This window comes from Centropristis striata, chromosome 15 (assembly GCF_030273125.1).
Source record: "Centropristis striata isolate RG_2023a ecotype Rhode Island chromosome 15, C.striata_1.0, whole genome shotgun sequence".
NCBI classification, from domain to species: domain Eukaryota; kingdom Metazoa; phylum Chordata; class Actinopteri; order Perciformes; family Serranidae; genus Centropristis; species Centropristis striata.
The window spans coordinates 28,266,938-28,284,987 of NC_081531.1; the positions used below are offsets into that span (position 1 = coordinate 28,266,938).

Here is an 18,050-nt window from a genome sequence, read left to right on the forward strand (position 1 = left end):
GGCATTTTTCAAACTCAAATTACTACTTTGGAAAAGTACCTGAGTACTTTTTCCAGCTCAGCTTCGAGTCTGTTTGTTTTGGATAAAAACAATAGCCTACCATAAAAAGTGGCACTACATTACACTAGAGAGTCTCGGAGCCCTGGAACAGGAACTACCGCGCAGCGCCTTCAGTGAACCGTGCGCACTGCTCGTTTCCCCAGGGTGACGAGGCGAGGTCACAAGTTCCCAAGCACAGCCCCTGAGCAGATCACACACTTCCCCTCAGGGAGGGCGTTTCCTACACCCGTACGAAAAGGGAGACACACGGGATCAGGGGGGACAAAGCCTCAGACTGCACTCACATCGAGTCAAAGTCCCGGACTGCTGCTGCGCCAGAGATCCGACAAGTGGAATGACCAATCACACATCACACTCCAACGGCATGCAGAGCCTCCGGAAGGAGCACCTGTACAAGGTGCTGGTTATCGGAGACCTGGGGGTCGGGAAGACTTCCATCATCAGGCGCTACGTCCACCAGACCTACTCCACCAACTACCGGGCCACTATTGGTGTGGATTTCGCCTTAAAGGTGTTGAACTGGGACAATGAGACTGTCCGCCTCCAGCTGTGGGACATTGCAGGTGGGCCAGTGAAGAAGCTTATTTTACTGCTCATTGATGTTTGTAGTGCATTTATATGCGACATAAGTGAATAATATGAAGGATATGTTTGTATTAATGTGTAAGAACCAATGAACCCTTTTATTGAAAAAAGGGTCAAAATGTTCTTTAGCAAGACTGTTTGTTATAGTTCCTGAAAATGTGACGATTTTGAGATAAGACTTATCTGCAAATGGACAGTAAGGCATGACTGTTGTAAAATTATGAAACATTCACAGCTCAAATAAGCACTGTCACTGTGAGCAGAGCTGCTAACTGTCTGTTAACTCACTCTCTCTCTCTCTCTCTCTCTCTCTCTCTGTTACACGCAGACACACACACACACAGACACACACTCACACATGCTCTAATTTCACCTCATACAACATATTACTGGTCCACTTTCTTGTCAGATCTTTACTGAATTGCCATTTTATAACCTTTAAAACCTGATGTTTTTTAAAGGTTTTTCAAATGAAACCAATTAATACATGAAAAGAAAAAAAATCAGCTATCAGAACAGAAATGAAGTAAAACCACTCTGTTCTCTGTTGAGTATCCTGGGTTGCTGCATTTCTCAGGTGCTCCAGCAAACAAAAATTGGATTATACTATATGTGATAGAGCTGAAAAAATATCTAATTGCATTTTTTGACTGATTTTACACTTATGAGGGTGAACATTTTTGCACCATTATTCTCATTTTCATTGAACATAATCTTACAATATTGCAAACTGAACTCTGGATGTGATTGTGTGATCTAGATGCATTAAACTCTAATTAAGATCTCTCCTCTGGCACTAGATGAGTGTACCATCATGCTAACAGCTGTTTGAGACTGTACTTAGGCACAGAGGTGATTTGAGTTTCTCAGGGAAGTCATTCAGTCATTCATTAAAGGTATGGTGCTGCATCATGTGCTTGGGTCCATGTGAGCGAGATTTTAAAGCCAGTCACAGGAGTGTCATTGTAGCCTAAATAAAAACAAAAACATCATTACTCACTCACACACACACACATACACACACACGTGCAGGCACATGCAAAGTAGTAAGTCTGACATTTAAGTGTGACATCTGATTTAGTTTCATCAACTGATTCAGCCGCAACTGAAGACTTCTGGTGTGTTATAATGTAAAGAGGTGGTAAAATGTACTCGCTGTACTTTGGAGTTATGTAAAGTAGTAAATTGCGCCACCAGTTTATTGAATGACTGTGTGTCAAGTGACATATGTGACGTGTGTGTGTGTCTGAGACTGCTGTCACACCGCTGCACATGAGAGGCTCCTTGTGAGCAATGAAAGTCATTGAAACACACAAGTCATTGGCACAAAAGGAGGAAGTTCTTTATCCATGTCCTGTCAGATATTCCATTTCCTCTTACTCATGAGGCATCAGTCTGTCTACGTCAAAGTATTTCTAGCAAAAGTGGATTCTCAGACATTAATATTTATCAACTATGTAAACCTTTTTTGCTGTGAAAGCATGACATATAAAACCAGCAGGTTGCACACACCTGCACACTCAGTTTTGGACTCACACTACGCAGCAGAACACACACCCAGAGGGCATGTCGGTTGTAACCTTCTTCTCAAGCATCCTAATTTCAAATCCCTGCACAATCATGAATGAACACACATGCATGCATACCTGCACACAGACGTTTCACATTCTCACCAATGTTGGTGTATTCTGGGTTGAAGTTTATTTTCATTAAAAGTCAAGCAAAATACAGGTTTAATTTAAGTAGGCCTATTATCAGCGGGAACAAGCAGTTGCATTGACCATCTGGTTAAGTGCAACGTGACAGTAAGACTACAGGAATGTGCTATTTCGTGGGAATGCAGGCTCTACTAACTGCGGCCCTAATGCCATCTGCATTAGCTGTTATGCTGCAAAAATGCAGGAAAACAATGAGAATCTCTCATCAAACTGATAGCTGGGAACAAACAACAGTGTTGCCACACTAATGAAAGAAGCTACCTGTGTTTGTGTACGGCAGGTCAGGAGCGCTTTGGAAACATGACACGAGTGTACTACCGTGAAGCCATGGGAGCATTCATAGTGTTCGATGTCACACGGCCCACAACCTTTGAGGCCGTCGTCAAGTGGAAAGAGGACCTGGACTCCAAACTGATGCTGACTAGCGGACAGAGCATTGCAACAGTGCTGCTGGCTAACAAGTGCGACCAGGGCAGAGAGCTGGCCAACAGCGGCATCAATATGGACCAGTTCTGCAGGGACCATGGCTTTGTCGGGTGGTTTGAGACCTCGGCTAAGGTGAGACCATAGTTTCATGAAGTGAAATTTAGCCCTACCTGTGCTGGGGACTTTATGGTTAATTTTCTATGTTATGAAAATGTCTTTTCTCAACAAGAATGCAAGCTTATTTATGAAAATGTTAAAATAATTATCTAATCATCAACATGGTAATGAATGAGCCAGACTGTTAGCGTTTGCAGTGAGCGGCTGACGCGTTCATCTCCCACTCAGGTCACTTCAGTCAGTGAAAAACATCCCCACAGAGCCAACTGGAATTTCATATCCTCATGGAAAGTGGCTCTGCGAGAAAAGTTTATAAAGCAGGGTCAAAACGAGTAATTGAAGTGAAAAAACATTCAGTTATAGTTTTTTCTATCTGACTCTCCATCTTGCAGGGAGTTTAGCTCTCAAGTAAAGAAAAGTTGTGTAATCAGTAGAAGATTCTAGGTATTTCGTGCATAGCATCCCAATACTTATATGGCATGCACAGAAACACTGGGGTCTTTACTAGAATTTAAAATATAGTAATGTTTAAAACTTATTTCTATACAGTATGTGTTTGTTAGGAATGAGCTTCCAAAAGATGTCATTTTAACAAAACATAGTTTCTTTGATGCATAACAATTCTACTTACACGTAGCTATAAATTCTACAAAAGTTGTCTTCATTCACACATCTTCTGTTGACACCAATGTGTTGGAGCAGCATAAGTGTGCTGCCGTTCTTGTAGCATCAAGACTCCACATTCTGAAAGGTTAAAGGTTATAAGGAGGTTTTGCCAAAAGTGTAAGAGGTAGGCTATGCAAACAGATGTACACGTTCGTCTTTGGTAGCAGTTTAATGAAATGTTTACAGAAATCTTTTGAAGTAGTTTTAAACACCTTGGTGCACTCATGATGTTGTTCACACGAAGGTGATGGCATGCAAGTTACTCACGTTTCCAACATGCTGTAGATGAGTACTGTTAATGCACAGGATGTGGACTAAAGGCAAGGTAGCTGAAGCTGGAACATTATGTGCTTTATAGGCGGAGCTGAGATGTTTTAGTAACCATCCCAAACAGAAACCATTTTAATAAATATTTCCAGTGGACCATAAATATATATTTACATGACTTTTCTTTCTCTTAGGGTCATATAATCCTATTCTTCTTCTCATTGCCCTAAATAAATATATCCAATTCCGAACAATCCAAATGTCAGACAGGATGCAAAACGAATAAAATAAAACTTCAACAACTGTAGAGTGTTGAAGCCCATAGGGGTCATGAAAATGTGGATGTGAATGACTGGGGGCGTTGTTTCATTTATTGCATTTTAATATTGTACACTAAATAAGTTTTTCAAAGTGAAATGTCAAATGCCATTTTCATTTTTAAATTCTTAGAAAATTGCATTTAATTTGTGAATAAACAATGCTTGCACAATAGAAAATTATTCTATATTGTTTATATCAAATTTCAATTTAATTTTCAAATTTAACACTTGAATATTGTCCACTCTGCAGGAGGTTAAGTCTTTGAAAATGACATTTCAAATGACACTTTTATTTTTATTTTCGCTAGGAGATTGCATTGTCAGTTTTATTTTGGATTGAATAATGCTTAAATAAATGGAGAATCAGGTTACATTATTCAACATTTTAATATTGTCCACTGTGCAGTGGGGTAAGACATCGAAAAATCGATTGTCAAACAGCTTCTCCATTTTCATTTTAATATTATCATAGAACACCCACACAAGTATTGAAAAGAAAAAAATGCTCAAATAACAAATACATGGAAAATGATAAAACTCTTGTGGAACTGCATTTAAACATTCAAGTTTAAATGATCTTCCACATTAGATATTGTAAATAAATATAGGTACGTGCATTGAGAGCCATAACTAATATTTTCTCTGTCTTTTAGGACAATCTCAACATTGGTGAAGCTGCAAACCTCCTGGTCAAACACATCATGGCCACAGAGAATGACATCCTGAAAAGCGTAGTACCAGACACCATCTCACCTCAGCTTGACTCCAAGCCACAGATGAACTGCTCTGGCTGCTTCAAATAATGAAAGGAGACGGAGCAGAATGGAGACACATGTGGACAACAAGGGACAGGTGCTCCACACAGCCTTCTCATAGGAAACCTAATTACCTACAGTAGGGTACAGTTTGGCTTCTTTGGTCCAAACTGGAACTGAGGATTTCTTGTTTGTGGTTTGTTTGTGTTCTCGGTGGCTAATTGCAAGAAAACCAGGGCTTGCAAACTAAAATCACATGGACTAAGAAGTTGCACATTTATTAACAGTGTTTTGGTAACTGTGGGTTTTGAATCTATGCTCTTGGCATTTTTATTTAAAGTATCAAATCTCGCATTTTGGGACTGTTTTTTTCTGGACAACATTGCAATGTCTTCTATCAACAGTTCACTTGGAAAAGGAACTGAAACTCAACCTGCCGGACCAAACTGAACAAATGGAGTAAATGCTCCTGACAAGCTTGATATAACACACCCAGGGCTGTGCAGTAATTACAATATGACCATTTCAACCAAGTGTGATTGTGTTGCTGTTCTCCCTTCAGTTACCTTCACCTCCACCGAAACTTGGTGGAAAAAAAAACTGTTGGTGACACACAGGCATCCATTACATTTATTCTGCAAGAGCCAAAAAAGCAGTATTGACTGTGTAATTATGTGAATTTTGCACATATATTGTTTTTTATGATTCTAAGTTATTTACAGTATGCTTTTTGAGCATTTTGCATGTTAATGTTTTATCTACTTCTGCTTAAAATCCTTCCTACAAGTGACTACTGTGTGAGTTTTATTTAATCAGGCAAGTTAAGTCGCAACACGTTTGTATTTATAGCACCAACTTGGCTGCAAAGAAAGGGAGAGTTAAACACAGAAACATCCTGGAGCTTGCATAGTGTTACTAGCATAGAAGAATAATTTGAATTCTGTGGTTACTGGTCTTTTATGGCTAGTGGGTAGTTCCACTGGAGCAGTTCAGGTTGAATTGATCAAAGGTTTGTCAGACATGTTTGTTTTGGAGCATGACCGATATTGGATTTTTGAGTCATTTATGATTTTAGAGGGGAAAGATTCACAGATAACTGAATATAGCAGCCGGTAGCGTGATTTCATTTTAAAAAACATTTCTAAATCACCTCAAGAATAATTTTCTGCATATGTTCTGTAATTTTTTTAAATATTTTTTTTACATATAAGCTGATACTGATAGATACTTATATGTCCTAGATAGGCCAATAGAGTGTTTTTCTGTCTTTATTTTTTTTTTTAGGTTTTTTTTTGTTTGTTTTTTCAGTGCATGTATGTTATTTTTCTCCATCAGGAGGAAGATTGTGTTTGTCTGGATGTTAACTGGACATTCTCATGAGTTCACTTGGCAAAGCCTAACCCTCTGTATCCATGGTAACTAGATCATTTTTTATGGGTATCCTCTAACATCCGTGTGAAGCTATTTCTTGCTGCACTCACAACCATACAGGCACGAATGCACACAGATTTTCTCTCTCTCTCTCTCTCTCTGTCGTTTTTTTTTCATCTCGTCTTTTCTCCTCTCCCACTCCATCTCCATCTCCATCCTCCGTAATTGTTTCTTATCATGGAAAAATGTTCTGTTCTTTGTAATTGCGGCTGCATCTAGTGTCTTTTTTATGTGTCCCTTGCCCCTCTTTTTTTATACTTTCTTCCATGCGGCACGTTATATAAACCTGCACAGCCACGACTACACAACCACAGAACGGTACTTTTATTGATCTTCTCACAAGTTGGCTCCAGAAAGTTTTTTTTCTTCTTTTTTAGTGAACTTGCATCTCGAGACTACTTGGTAGTATTTGTCTTCTGTTAAAGGCAATGTAGTTGAACCCACTGTCTTCAAAGTTGAGCCTATTTTTTCTTATTGTAATTTAAGACAGAGAAGATGTGTTACCTTATATAAGCTCAAGTTTATGTCTTGGTATACATTATGCCAAATTTGGATTAAAAAAACTATTGCATTATGTGGTTTTCTGTCATGTAAGTGTAATGACCTATGTTACCTTGTTTCCCCTGTCTGCACAGTCTTGATCACAACAGTGTCATGTGTTATTGTGTCAGCTCTTGGCCATCATTTACAGCATGCACATTAGGGCTGAAATCCTGACACAATGCTCCACAGATTACAATTTCACAGTGTTAGTTTGGCTCATCATGAGGGTGTGTGACATCATGTGACATCAGCATGGCGTTGCGCTATACTAGAAAGAACTGCATGCTCACACACCCACACACATTCTGTGTAGGACAATACTTGTCTGCAGCTGATTGTGTATTGTTCTTGTTCATTATTTATTGTAAAGTCGTGAAAATAAATCAACTCATTTCACAAAGTTGTTGTAGCACATTACTGACCCCGGAGTGCAGTCATGCCATTTGACCTTTGACCTGGAAGAAACCATTTTACAGCCTTGTGATCACTGTACTTGAGTGAAGCGTTCACTGTAAGAGACTGTAACTTCCAAGTGTTATTAGTTTATACTGAGAAATGTGTGTGTGTGTGTGTGTGTGTGTGTGTGTGTGTGTCTTCAGGCTGATCCAAGACTCTCAGGTTCTCATTAGGGATCCGCATGACTGTGTGGATTATTCTCTGCCTGAGGGATTACATTTGGTCGTCTGCTCTTGGCTCACATTAAAGACATCACCACCAACAACTCGTCAACTGATCCAAAAAGTGCTATATAATAATCAGTTAGTTTTGTGATCTGAATTCATCCAATTCAACCACACAAACAGTTCTTGAGCTAACTGAAGCACATAGTTTAAAGGAATAGTTCACCTGCTGATAAATGATGATGAATAATTTGTATATCAACTACTCACCCCGTGTTACCTTGAATTCTTGAAGAGAATGTTTTCTCTCTCGAGGCCTCCAGGATGAACAAAAAATCCCAAAACTGAGAAAATTCCTGATGAATTTAAGAGCATCAGAGCCACATTTAACAACAGCAGTTTACAGACTCTCACAGAACTCACACAGTCTAATGAAGTCTCATTTATCAAGTTGTACGCTCACTATTTCCCATGCATTATTTTAAAAAGATTCAGCACACTCTTGTGTAGGCATGTCATTTGTCCATGTAAGTGTTAATGAAAACAAATTTTCTGATTTGAAAGTTTTCTTAACAAAATCAAGGTAGCACAGGGTGAGTAGCTGATATGCAGATTATAATTTTGTTGGTTTAGTACTACAGTGGTGGAAAAAGTATTCAGATCCCTTACTGAAGTAAAAGTACTAATACCACACTGTGAAATTACTCCACTACAAGTAAAAGTCCTGAATTCAAAACTTACTGAAGTAAACGTACAAAAGTATCAGCATCAAAATGTACTTAAAGTATCAAAAGTAAAAGTATTTGTTATGCAGATTGTTTTATATATTTTAAATATATTATTCGATTTTTTTGCATTGATGCATTTATGTAAGCAGCATTTTAATGTCCTCAAGATAGGGCTTATTTTAACTACTTTTATTTTTCCCTATATAATGTTTAATTAGAAAAAAAAATCATCTTATCACTTTAAATGTATCATGATTTTCATGTCAAAAGTCACCAAAGCTGGCAGCTAAATGTAGTGGAGTATAAGTATGAAGTTACATAAAATGGAAATACTCAAATAAAGTACAAGTACCTCAAAATTGTACTTAAGTACAGCTCTTGAGTACATGTACTTAGTTACATTCCACCACTGCTCTTTTAAGAAACACTTCAATACTGTTCTTAATGTTGACAAAGTTATGAGAGTGGGCGTCATAGTGTTAACATTTTAATTACATTTCAAAATATGTAATTAAAAACAAAACACTCAAATTAAACTTAGATTTCAATTTGGAGCAATATTCTCCAAGTTTTGATCTGTTAACTCTTCCTATGACAACAGCTGGCACAGATCTAACTATTCATTACTGGGATTATGAGCCCAACATATTGTGTTCTCTTTAGTGCTGCGGCTCTGCCAGAGAACCACCTACAGAAAACACCCACATATTCTCTCAGAGAGAGAGAAAGAGAGAGAGAGCGATAGAGACGAGGAGAAGCAGGTAGTAAGAGAAGAATATGAGATGGAAGAAAAGCTTCAATCTCACAGCAACAAAAGGTTACAGACGGCTCACCGTGCAGGTAAACAGAAGCAAACACATTAAACAGGTGACATTTAGAGTGCCTTTGAATTATTTCCCAGACATATATTATAACTGATAAATCACAGCACATTCAGCCGGCTTAATCACATGGAAGCCAACAAAGTCTTGTGGCTGGTTATGTAATTCAGCGACAAGAAGTCAAGATGAGACGTGATCTGATCTGATGTGATCGAGCCTCTTCACAGCAGTAATTGCTCATATGGTGCCATCTGTTGTCACATTAGTAACACCGCAGGCATTTTATTCACTTGAGGAAAACTTGAATGTGTCAACAAGTTATGGATGTTGATTGATTGGAAGCAGTTGTTCAATGAAAAGTGAGCACATCACACCAGTCATTGCTGCCCTCCACTGGTTACCTGTGAGTTTTAGAAATTATTGTAAGATTAATTGCTTGTTTATAAAGCCATCAATGGTCTGGCTCCTGCTTACATTTATGATATTCTTACTCCCTATGAGCCTGATCACTGCCTGAGATCCTCCAGCAGGGCCCTACACTGAAAAAAATTGGAGTGACATTTACTTTGAAAAAAAGCTAGGCAAGTTTTTCCACCCAAAAAGTGTTTGTAATCTTTACTCAGGCTGTTTCTAAGTAATATTTATTTAATAGAACCACTTTTTTTTTATGAAAATACACAAGTAAATTGCAGATTCACTGATGTCCCTCAATTACATTTTACTTGGAAATATCAACTAATTAAGCCAATGAACTGGTTTAGTGAATATTACTTGGAACGAATAATTCAATTTACATACAAAACTGAGGACACATAATAACAACAACTACATGAAAACTGCTATTTTAAAGTAAAAGCACTGAATTCGTATTTCTTTGTAGAATGTATATAGATGATTGAAATAATAATTACAGGGCCAAAAAATCAATTTTTTTTTCAGTGTATAGTTGTTCCTAAATCCTGAGGCAATCTTTTAAATCTCTTCTTCAAACTCACTTTTATTGTATGGCCTTTTCTGGTCCTTCTACTTATTTTAAATTGTTTTTATGATGTGTTTTTAATTGCTTTTTGTATTATTGTCAAGCACCTTGTAACCTTGTTTCAAAAGGTGCTATACAAATAAAAGTTTATATTATTACACGGCCGCCCATAAAGTTGTAATAAAATACTTTTAAACCTCTTTCCATGAAATGATTGTGACAATGTGATTTATTTTTGACATATAAAGTGTATATCTTCTCACAAATGTATTAATCAATCTCCCAAACATATCACAATGAAAGTGAAACCACAATTTAAAAAAAACAAAATTATTCCTAGTTTATGGGCAACTGTCTGTTATTTCTGTTAGTAATCAATTGAAAACCCCTCCTTTATTTTGAATCATACTAACTGAGCTGATTTTCATTTCTATAGAAAAACCACAAAGACAAAGACTGTTGGATTTACCAGCAGAAACACACACCCACACACGAGTGAAGTGCAGCCACTTGAGAGTGACTGGATTTGAAACTTAATTACAGCGTGTGAACACATGCTTTCCCAAGAAATTCGCCTCCTCTGTTCGGGTGACTTTCTCATCTTAAAGCCCTGGGACCTCAGTGACTCTCCCACTCCCACTCCCCAGTGCCAAAAATCTATTAGAGCAAGTTAACCTGCTTGACCTTTGCCCCCATGGATCTTCCTTTAACTCTCTTCATAATAAGCTCATGAGAATGACCGTCGTTACGGTGATTTACAGATCCTGGTGTAGTTTTCCTAATCATCTGGGGAGTATTACGTTATGTTTGCTCACATAAAAGAAAATTGAGAAATGAAATAACAGTCTCTGTATAATTAAAATGGAGAGAGAAAGAGAGAGAGAGAGAGAGAGAGAGAGAGAGAGAGAGAGAGAAGAGGAGGAGGAGTGAAGAAAGAGTGAAAAGAAAGAGAAACTTTAAAGTAACAGTGGGAGAGAGTGACTCAGATTCAGGAGGGAGAAACATGAAAGACTAAGTGCAGTATTAAATCATTAATATATCTGTCCAGGTTGAAAGATGAGTCCTCTGAAGACCTTGTGAGCTCTGCTATTCATCACTCACACTGAACACTGGCAGATTTTTACATCTCATTAACCTTGCTGATGGTTTCCCAATAACACCCTTTGCACTAACGATCATCTTCACAATTAAGGGATGAAAACAAACATCTTTAGAGCAATATTTTCTGTTTTAATGTTGATTGGTTCTGTTTCACTTTTGCTTAAAAATGCATTCAGACATTATCATAGAAATATACAGTTATTTGTGTGCATTAAAATACAAGGAACACAGCAGTGGAGAAATTTGTGCAGTATGTAGCCTTACTGTAATATACATCATTCCAGCTTGTTGTCTATTAAATGTGCAGGCACTGCCACTAGAGGGCAATAAGCACCAGTGTTATTATGCATTACTTGTGAATGTGCAGTCTGTAGTCGGCTCAGTGGGAGAAAAAAAAACATTCTTACCATTTAGTGACGTAAATAACATCCTCAACCCTCACTTTCCTCAGAAATACAATGTGGTTACTCAGCATGGCTCATCCGTGTGTAAAAAGGATCTGTTACATGCAGAGTTTGAATTTCCCCATTATGGGACTAACAAGGGAATCTAAATCTTAATAAAAACAATGTATACCTGATTTTTTTGGTCTTTACTGCATTATTTCATATTTTACACAAATCATTTTAAGTCAGCTGCACTGTGATGATTATCTTGACAAGAAAAGAAAAGAAATATATAAATATATGCACATATAATACAGTGAAACTTGATCATGAGGAAGTTGGGGTTTTTTGGGGGTGGGGGGAGGGAATGACTGTCAAAGTTCTACAATGGGAAGGAGAAAATAGGTAAAAGGTTAGAGGTAAAAATCTACAGAAAAGCTTCACAAATTTGATTAATAAATGTGTGGATGACAAAAATAGATTCAGTTATGCTTTTGAAAGTAAAGGTAGAACAAAATATACACATAAATATGTTCATATTGCGTTCATGTTAATGCTACATTGTTGACTTGACCCTTGAGTGTAATTTAGATAAGGGTTAGTGATAATCAGGTGAGAGCACCAGAAAATAGAGTCCATTTCCTGCTCAATACAGGACAGACACATAATGTAGGAGGAATGATTTTCATTACAAAGAGTGAGGCAGCTTTTCTCAGAAAAGTGTACTTTGTTCGTGTATAAAAGCTCTGCTAAGGTGCACTTTCTTCAGACAGCACTTTAAACTAATTTAGTCAACTGTGTGACGTCTGTTTTAGCGAGTCAAAGCAAAGCTCTGAGAGCTGTGAGCCGCCTTAGAGGAGCTGTGTCACTGTGGTCTGTTGACCACAATGACAGCCTGAAATATGAGCCAGACATATGACCAGAAGGTAAACATGGCACACTATGTCAGGTCTATTTATTGAGTTGTCTGGTTTTGGTACAAAATGCTGTTTTGTGTTGCACTGCATAGTGAGTGCAGAAAAAACACTGTCTGCAAGAGGTATTGTATGCATTATTTTCCTATTTACACCTGAGAACCTGTATCAAAATGTTTTTAAACATTGATATATATATATATATATATATATAAGGTTTTATTGTGTTATCCTGAGGTAATCAAGCAGCGAAGCACATTATAAACATAGAGAGACCATTGTTCCCTTTGATTTATGATTCAAGTTGTGATTGTCACTCACTACAGAACGTCATTTTGACTTTTATAATTGGTAGAAAAGTAAAATGAATGGTTTTGGAATGCATTTCTGACCTTCTGGAATTAGGTTTTAAATTGAAAAGGTAGCGAGAGTTAGTTAACATTTGTGCTGATCATGGCCTTCTCATTATAAATTTATCATCATATTATGATGAGTGTGCTTTAAAGTGCAGCCTGTACTCAGTCCACAGTCTGAGGTAATGTCTTTAGATAATGTAAGATGCAGGGTGGGAACCTTTGGTTTAAAGGTATAGATCATCCTTAAAATGACCATTTGTATCAGTTACTCACCCCATGTTACCTCGAATTCTTGAAGAAAACTTTGTTTTTCTTACCAAAAACTCAGTTCACTAAGTCAATCCTTAGTCAATTCAAGTCAATAGGGACAGGGTTTAACAACAGTGTGTACTTTTTCTCCATTCACCTTGGAGGCTTGCGAGAAAAACAAAGTTTTTTTCAGAATTCAAGGTAACACGGGGTGTGTAGCTGATATAAAAATTGATATTTTAAGGGTGAAGTATTTTAATCACCACTTTGACATCATAACAGACACTATGGGTTTTGTGCCAAGCTGCAATTAAGTGTGCTTCATGTGTGTCTACAGCTAACGTTGACCATCTCCTGTGTCTGTATCCCTTGTGGAGCTGGACAAAGCCTCCTCAGACGCCATATCAAGGCCCACGAAACGGGCCGAGAGCGAAGCCTGAGGCTCGAGAGGCATCCCCGGCTGTGAAAGGAGCGTGTCTATGTGAGGAAAGAAAGATGACAGAGGGCAATCTGTGGAGGTGTATTTGGATAACACCTGGAGCTGTTCTGGCTGCAGGCTGGCTTCGTTGCAGATCCTCTGGCATAACGTGGAGACACTGTGACACGTTTTTGACTTCAGCTGGTTCAGATGGCTCTTCTCTGTCATCAGTTTCTCTCTCTCTGATTTCTGTGACATACACACAATGTGATTAACATGTGTGGAAACAAAATATGGCTTAAAAAGAAATTAGAATTTTTTTTCTTACCAGTTTGTTGATTTCACACTGCAGGTTATGTATGCACTCTAGTTTCCTCTTGCGGCAGCGCTGAGCTGCGAGACGGTTTTTGCTACGGCGTCTCATATCGTGGACAAATTCCAGCTGGTCACGCGTGAAGACCTGTTGTTTCAGCAGATGTTGGAAGTCATTTCTGCTTAAATCCACAATCCACTCTACAGAGAATGGCAACTGCACCTGAGGACACCCAAACAGGAAATAAAGGTCACACAAGAGAGCCAAGCGAGAGATTATCTGCATCATTGAAAGAGCACCTTTAATGACAGACATCAGTGGATAATTAACAAAATCAGTGCTTTTACTTGTATATTACTTAAAATGTGTTAACATTTGTAATCTTAAATAATACATTGTTTTTAAATAATTATTTTTTAGATTTTACAGGTTGTATATTATTATTTTTTAATGAATTGATTAATTGATTTTTTATTTTTTATTTATATTTTATATATATATATATATATATATATATATATATATATATATATATATATATATATATATATATATATATATATATATAATTACATAATTTAATCATTTATTTTATTGATTTAATTAATTGTATTAATTTTTTATTCAAGTCACCCTGTAGGTGACATGGGGCTGTGTGATCAAACAAAACATTTATTTCCTAGGATATAATTTCATAAATTAAAAATACAATTAAAAATGTTTAATTTAATTCCATTCAATTCAATTTAAAAAAATGTAATGGTGAAAAATCACTGTGGATCTTGCTGTATATAAACAAAAAAGAAGTAAATTGAGGTCAAAATGGATAATGAGTTCAGATAGTAATATAGTTATATATTTTTTTAACCAAGCTATTAATTATTAACTCCAAAACCATGGAGTTAATCTTTAAAAGCAAAGGGCGGGGGTTAGGTTATTGCTGCTGCCAATGTGTGACAGGAAATGTACAGTTTATTGGAGCAGTATCAAGCATGTAGTGTTTTATCTTGAGTAAATAAAAGCACTGTTTCTCCTCCGAAATGACCTTGACTGAGTTTCTGCACTGTTCACACCTTCTGGACTGGAACACAAGCGGTTCTTCAAACCTGTTGTTTGTGTCGCCTGCAGTCATTGTTAACTCAACGGGCTGAGTTGTCAATTTTAGATGAATTGGACTCTGAACTAATTAGCGAGACACATGCACACGGCTGCAAGTACACACATCGTGTCAACTGGGTGAATAATTAACTTGGCTCTAAAGTGATTGTGCTTTCTCGTATATGAATGCAAGTGCTCTTTGATATTATGTACCTAACACTCTTATCTAAAGCAAACGTGGTGAAGTATTGACGCAGGTTCATTCCAACGCAACATGAACTTCACAGATTTGGTGGCAACGGGACAGAAACGAGGAAGAACAGAGCAGATATGCAGAGTTGACTGATGGTTGTGCTCACCTGTCTGGCCCTCTCTCTTGTGTAGGACTCGCTGTCTCCTTCTGTTTCTGTCTCTGAGTCTCCGTCCTCCCCTGAGTTGAGGGATGACACACCTGACTGAGATGCTCCCTCACACTCAGACAGCTCTTGTCCCTTCCATAAACATTTGCTTTGGTCCAGATCCTGGAAAAGGGGACAGCTGGTGCTTGTGGAGCTGGTTTCGTAGAACTTCAGCCACTCTAAAGATGCGTTCTGTGGCCTTGTGCTCCCTGTATCAGAGGAACTACCTGTCTCAGGCTCCTGGAAGCCCAGCCGCTGGGCCAGGTGCTCTGCCACCTCCCTTTCTACCGTGCTCCTTTCTCTGGCATTATTCATGGACATGGAGGCTCTCTCCATGCTTCCTGCCTGTCCGCTTTCTTGCTCAAATTCTAACTGTTCCCCTGCATTTGCATGAATGGAAACTGGGGCTAATAAACCACAGTCCCTTGTTTTTTCTCGCTCTGCGATGTCCATGACAAACCTCTTGTGCCCCAGTGACCGAGTGATTGCTAGTCCCTCACTAAAGGTCTTCAGGGGGCACTGGTGCAATATTAACCCTGATGACCTCTCACCCTGCACTGTGCTTGGCCCTGCAGGGACTGCCTCTGCATTGGGTGTGTGCAAAGAGCTGATGTCTTCCTCTACAACCATCTCTGTTTCCTCCATACTCCATTTCGCCTGCCTTTCATTTGGGTCCCTCTCAAACATATCCCCCTCCCCTCTGTCCACACCATCCTCTGCTTTCTTGTCATGTATTTCAGTTTTCCATGGCTCATCGGCTTCTCCTTTGCTCTGCCTGGTGGAAGTTGAGGTTGAATTGCCAGAGATTTTATCGTCAGTTTCATTCTTACTGTTCACACTGCTTGAGTAGGGCAAGCAGGAGAGGTCACAGTCCTCCTTGATCACAGTAACTGGATTGTTCAGATTTTTCTCTGTGGCACAATTTTCTTTCCCACAAGCCAGCTGGAACTTGCGATACTTAGGGCACTGCATAAAATGTTCATTTGTCCCTTCAGCTACAGGTGTAGGCGTGCCTGTGCTGCCCTGACTTCCCATTTTGCTGGTTTTAGCCACTTCCTGCTGAGATGGTGAGTCAGCAACTGGTTTGACATCTTTATCTTCCAACAATACGTCATCAGAGTCATTGCCACAATCTTCCTTTGATAGACGCCTCTTACATTTCTTCTTGCAACAGGTCTTCCTCAGAACAGGGGCAGAGCCCTGGCTGCTGAAGAACTTAGGGAGGAGGAAATCAAAGCATGCCTCGTCTAGGTCTCTGAAACCAAGAATAGAAGCTGAGTTGCGTATGTCTAAGACATCGTCTTTCCCGAAGAGAAGTTTGCATGTGTAGGCAAACTTCAGCAAGGGTTCAAAGCCAGCAGCTGTCACCTGTAAAAGAGGACAAGCGATATTATGAGCACTTTCTATCTATTATGTTCACAAGGATAGCAGTAGGTAACTAAATCATATTTTCTGTCAGATAATCAAGCAAATAAAGCACATGATTTTAAGGCTTTACTTACACAACAACCAACATGAAACTAATGTGTAAGAGGCACAGTACCTGTGGAATAATATTAAACCCAAAATCTAATTAGATTTTGTTATTAAAATTGTCTTTTTAGCATCGCTAAGCCAACAGGAAAATTCTAATTCTGATATGTTTTCTCCTTAAAACCAAACTGATTGGATACTTCTTGGTCTTTGTTATTTGTTTTACTTATTTTTTTCTCTAATTATTTCTTTAACTTCCGGACTATTCCCAAATCCCCAATGGGAATATATCTTGTTGAACTTGTCTGTCTCTACTAGTAGCAGACTGAAAACCCCTAACAACCACAAACCTTTCATTGTTGATAAGCATAAAGTAAGAGCGATGCAGCACATTCCAAGCTTCCCTTTTAAACTTTGTGTTTTCAATGTGACAGGTGACAATAAAATTTTTAGAGTTTAACAGCATATTCAATTTACACAACTCAGTAAATGTAATACAATTCAGCCATTGTACCAGTATACCAATGTACTAGTTGAGGAAATACATATTTTGGTCATTTGTCTCACTTCTCTTTTACACAGGGTTGTTGTTTTGCTTGAGTGTATCTACTTTTAATCTGTGAGGTCACATCTCACCTCTTGTGGCAGAGTGATGACTGCTCCATGTTGTGTGAGGGAGGAGATCTTGTGTGTGAAGTATTCGCTACAGGAAGCAAGCACCGAACGGTGGGCTCTGAAACTCTGACCTTCCACCACCACGGTAACATCACACAACGTGTCCCGGCAACGCTGCTCGTCCAGACGACGCAGCACATGGGAGGAATGCACTGTAGACTCAAACGTAAACACAGACGAGCGGGGGGCAGACGTGGCCATCAGGGACATCTATATGTACACACAAACACACAAACACACACACACACACACACACACACACACACACACACACACACAAGACACTTCTAGTCAAACATTTCCCTTCGATCAGGATACATACTTCATACTTAAAAATAACAACAAAAACATGCCTACCTTAGAAGGCTGACTTTAAATATCCAAGTGTCTTAGAGTGTTAAAGAAAGTCCCAGTTGCTGAGCACACATGGTTATTTCGAAACGGAATGCCGTCCAACCAGACTATGTTTCCCAGAAAGCCTTATCTCAACTCTGCTACAAACTAAAAACTGAGCTTGACTCAGTCATATGGCCTGTGTGTGAGTATGTGAGAGGGAGGGAGGGAGAGATTGAGGGAGCGAGAGTGTGTGTGTGAGTGTGTGTGTGTGTGTGTGTGTGTGTGTGTGTGTGTGTG

General features: G+C 38.6%; 2 protein-coding genes across 2 annotated transcripts; one reads left to right on the forward strand and one right to left on the reverse strand.

Annotated features, from left to right (window-relative positions):
• Nucleotides 1-294: 294 nt before the first annotated feature.
• On the forward strand, nt 295-7,222 carry rab38b (RAB38b, member of RAS oncogene family). Its single transcript, XM_059351791.1, has 3 exons — nt 295-623; nt 2,644-2,921; nt 4,813-7,222. Exons 1-3 carry the CDS (start codon nt 395-397, stop codon nt 4,960-4,962), a joined length of 657 nt encoding a protein of 218 aa, XP_059207774.1. The 5' UTR covers nt 295-394; the 3' UTR covers nt 4,963-7,222.
• A 4,033-nt stretch (nt 7,223-11,255) lies between these two features.
• LOC131987234 (transcription regulator protein BACH1-like) lies at nt 11,256-17,961 on the reverse strand. Its single transcript, XM_059352426.1, has 5 exons — nt 17,775-17,961; nt 17,379-17,627; nt 15,231-16,637; nt 13,789-13,995; nt 11,256-13,709 (listed from the first exon to the last, which is right to left on the reverse strand). The coding sequence occupies exons 2-5, from the start codon at nt 17,625-17,627 to the stop codon at nt 13,380-13,382; spliced, it is 2,193 nt and encodes a 730-aa protein (XP_059208409.1). The 5' UTR covers nt 17,775-17,961; the 3' UTR covers nt 11,256-13,379.
• Between the last annotated feature and the right edge of the window lie 89 nt (nt 17,962-18,050).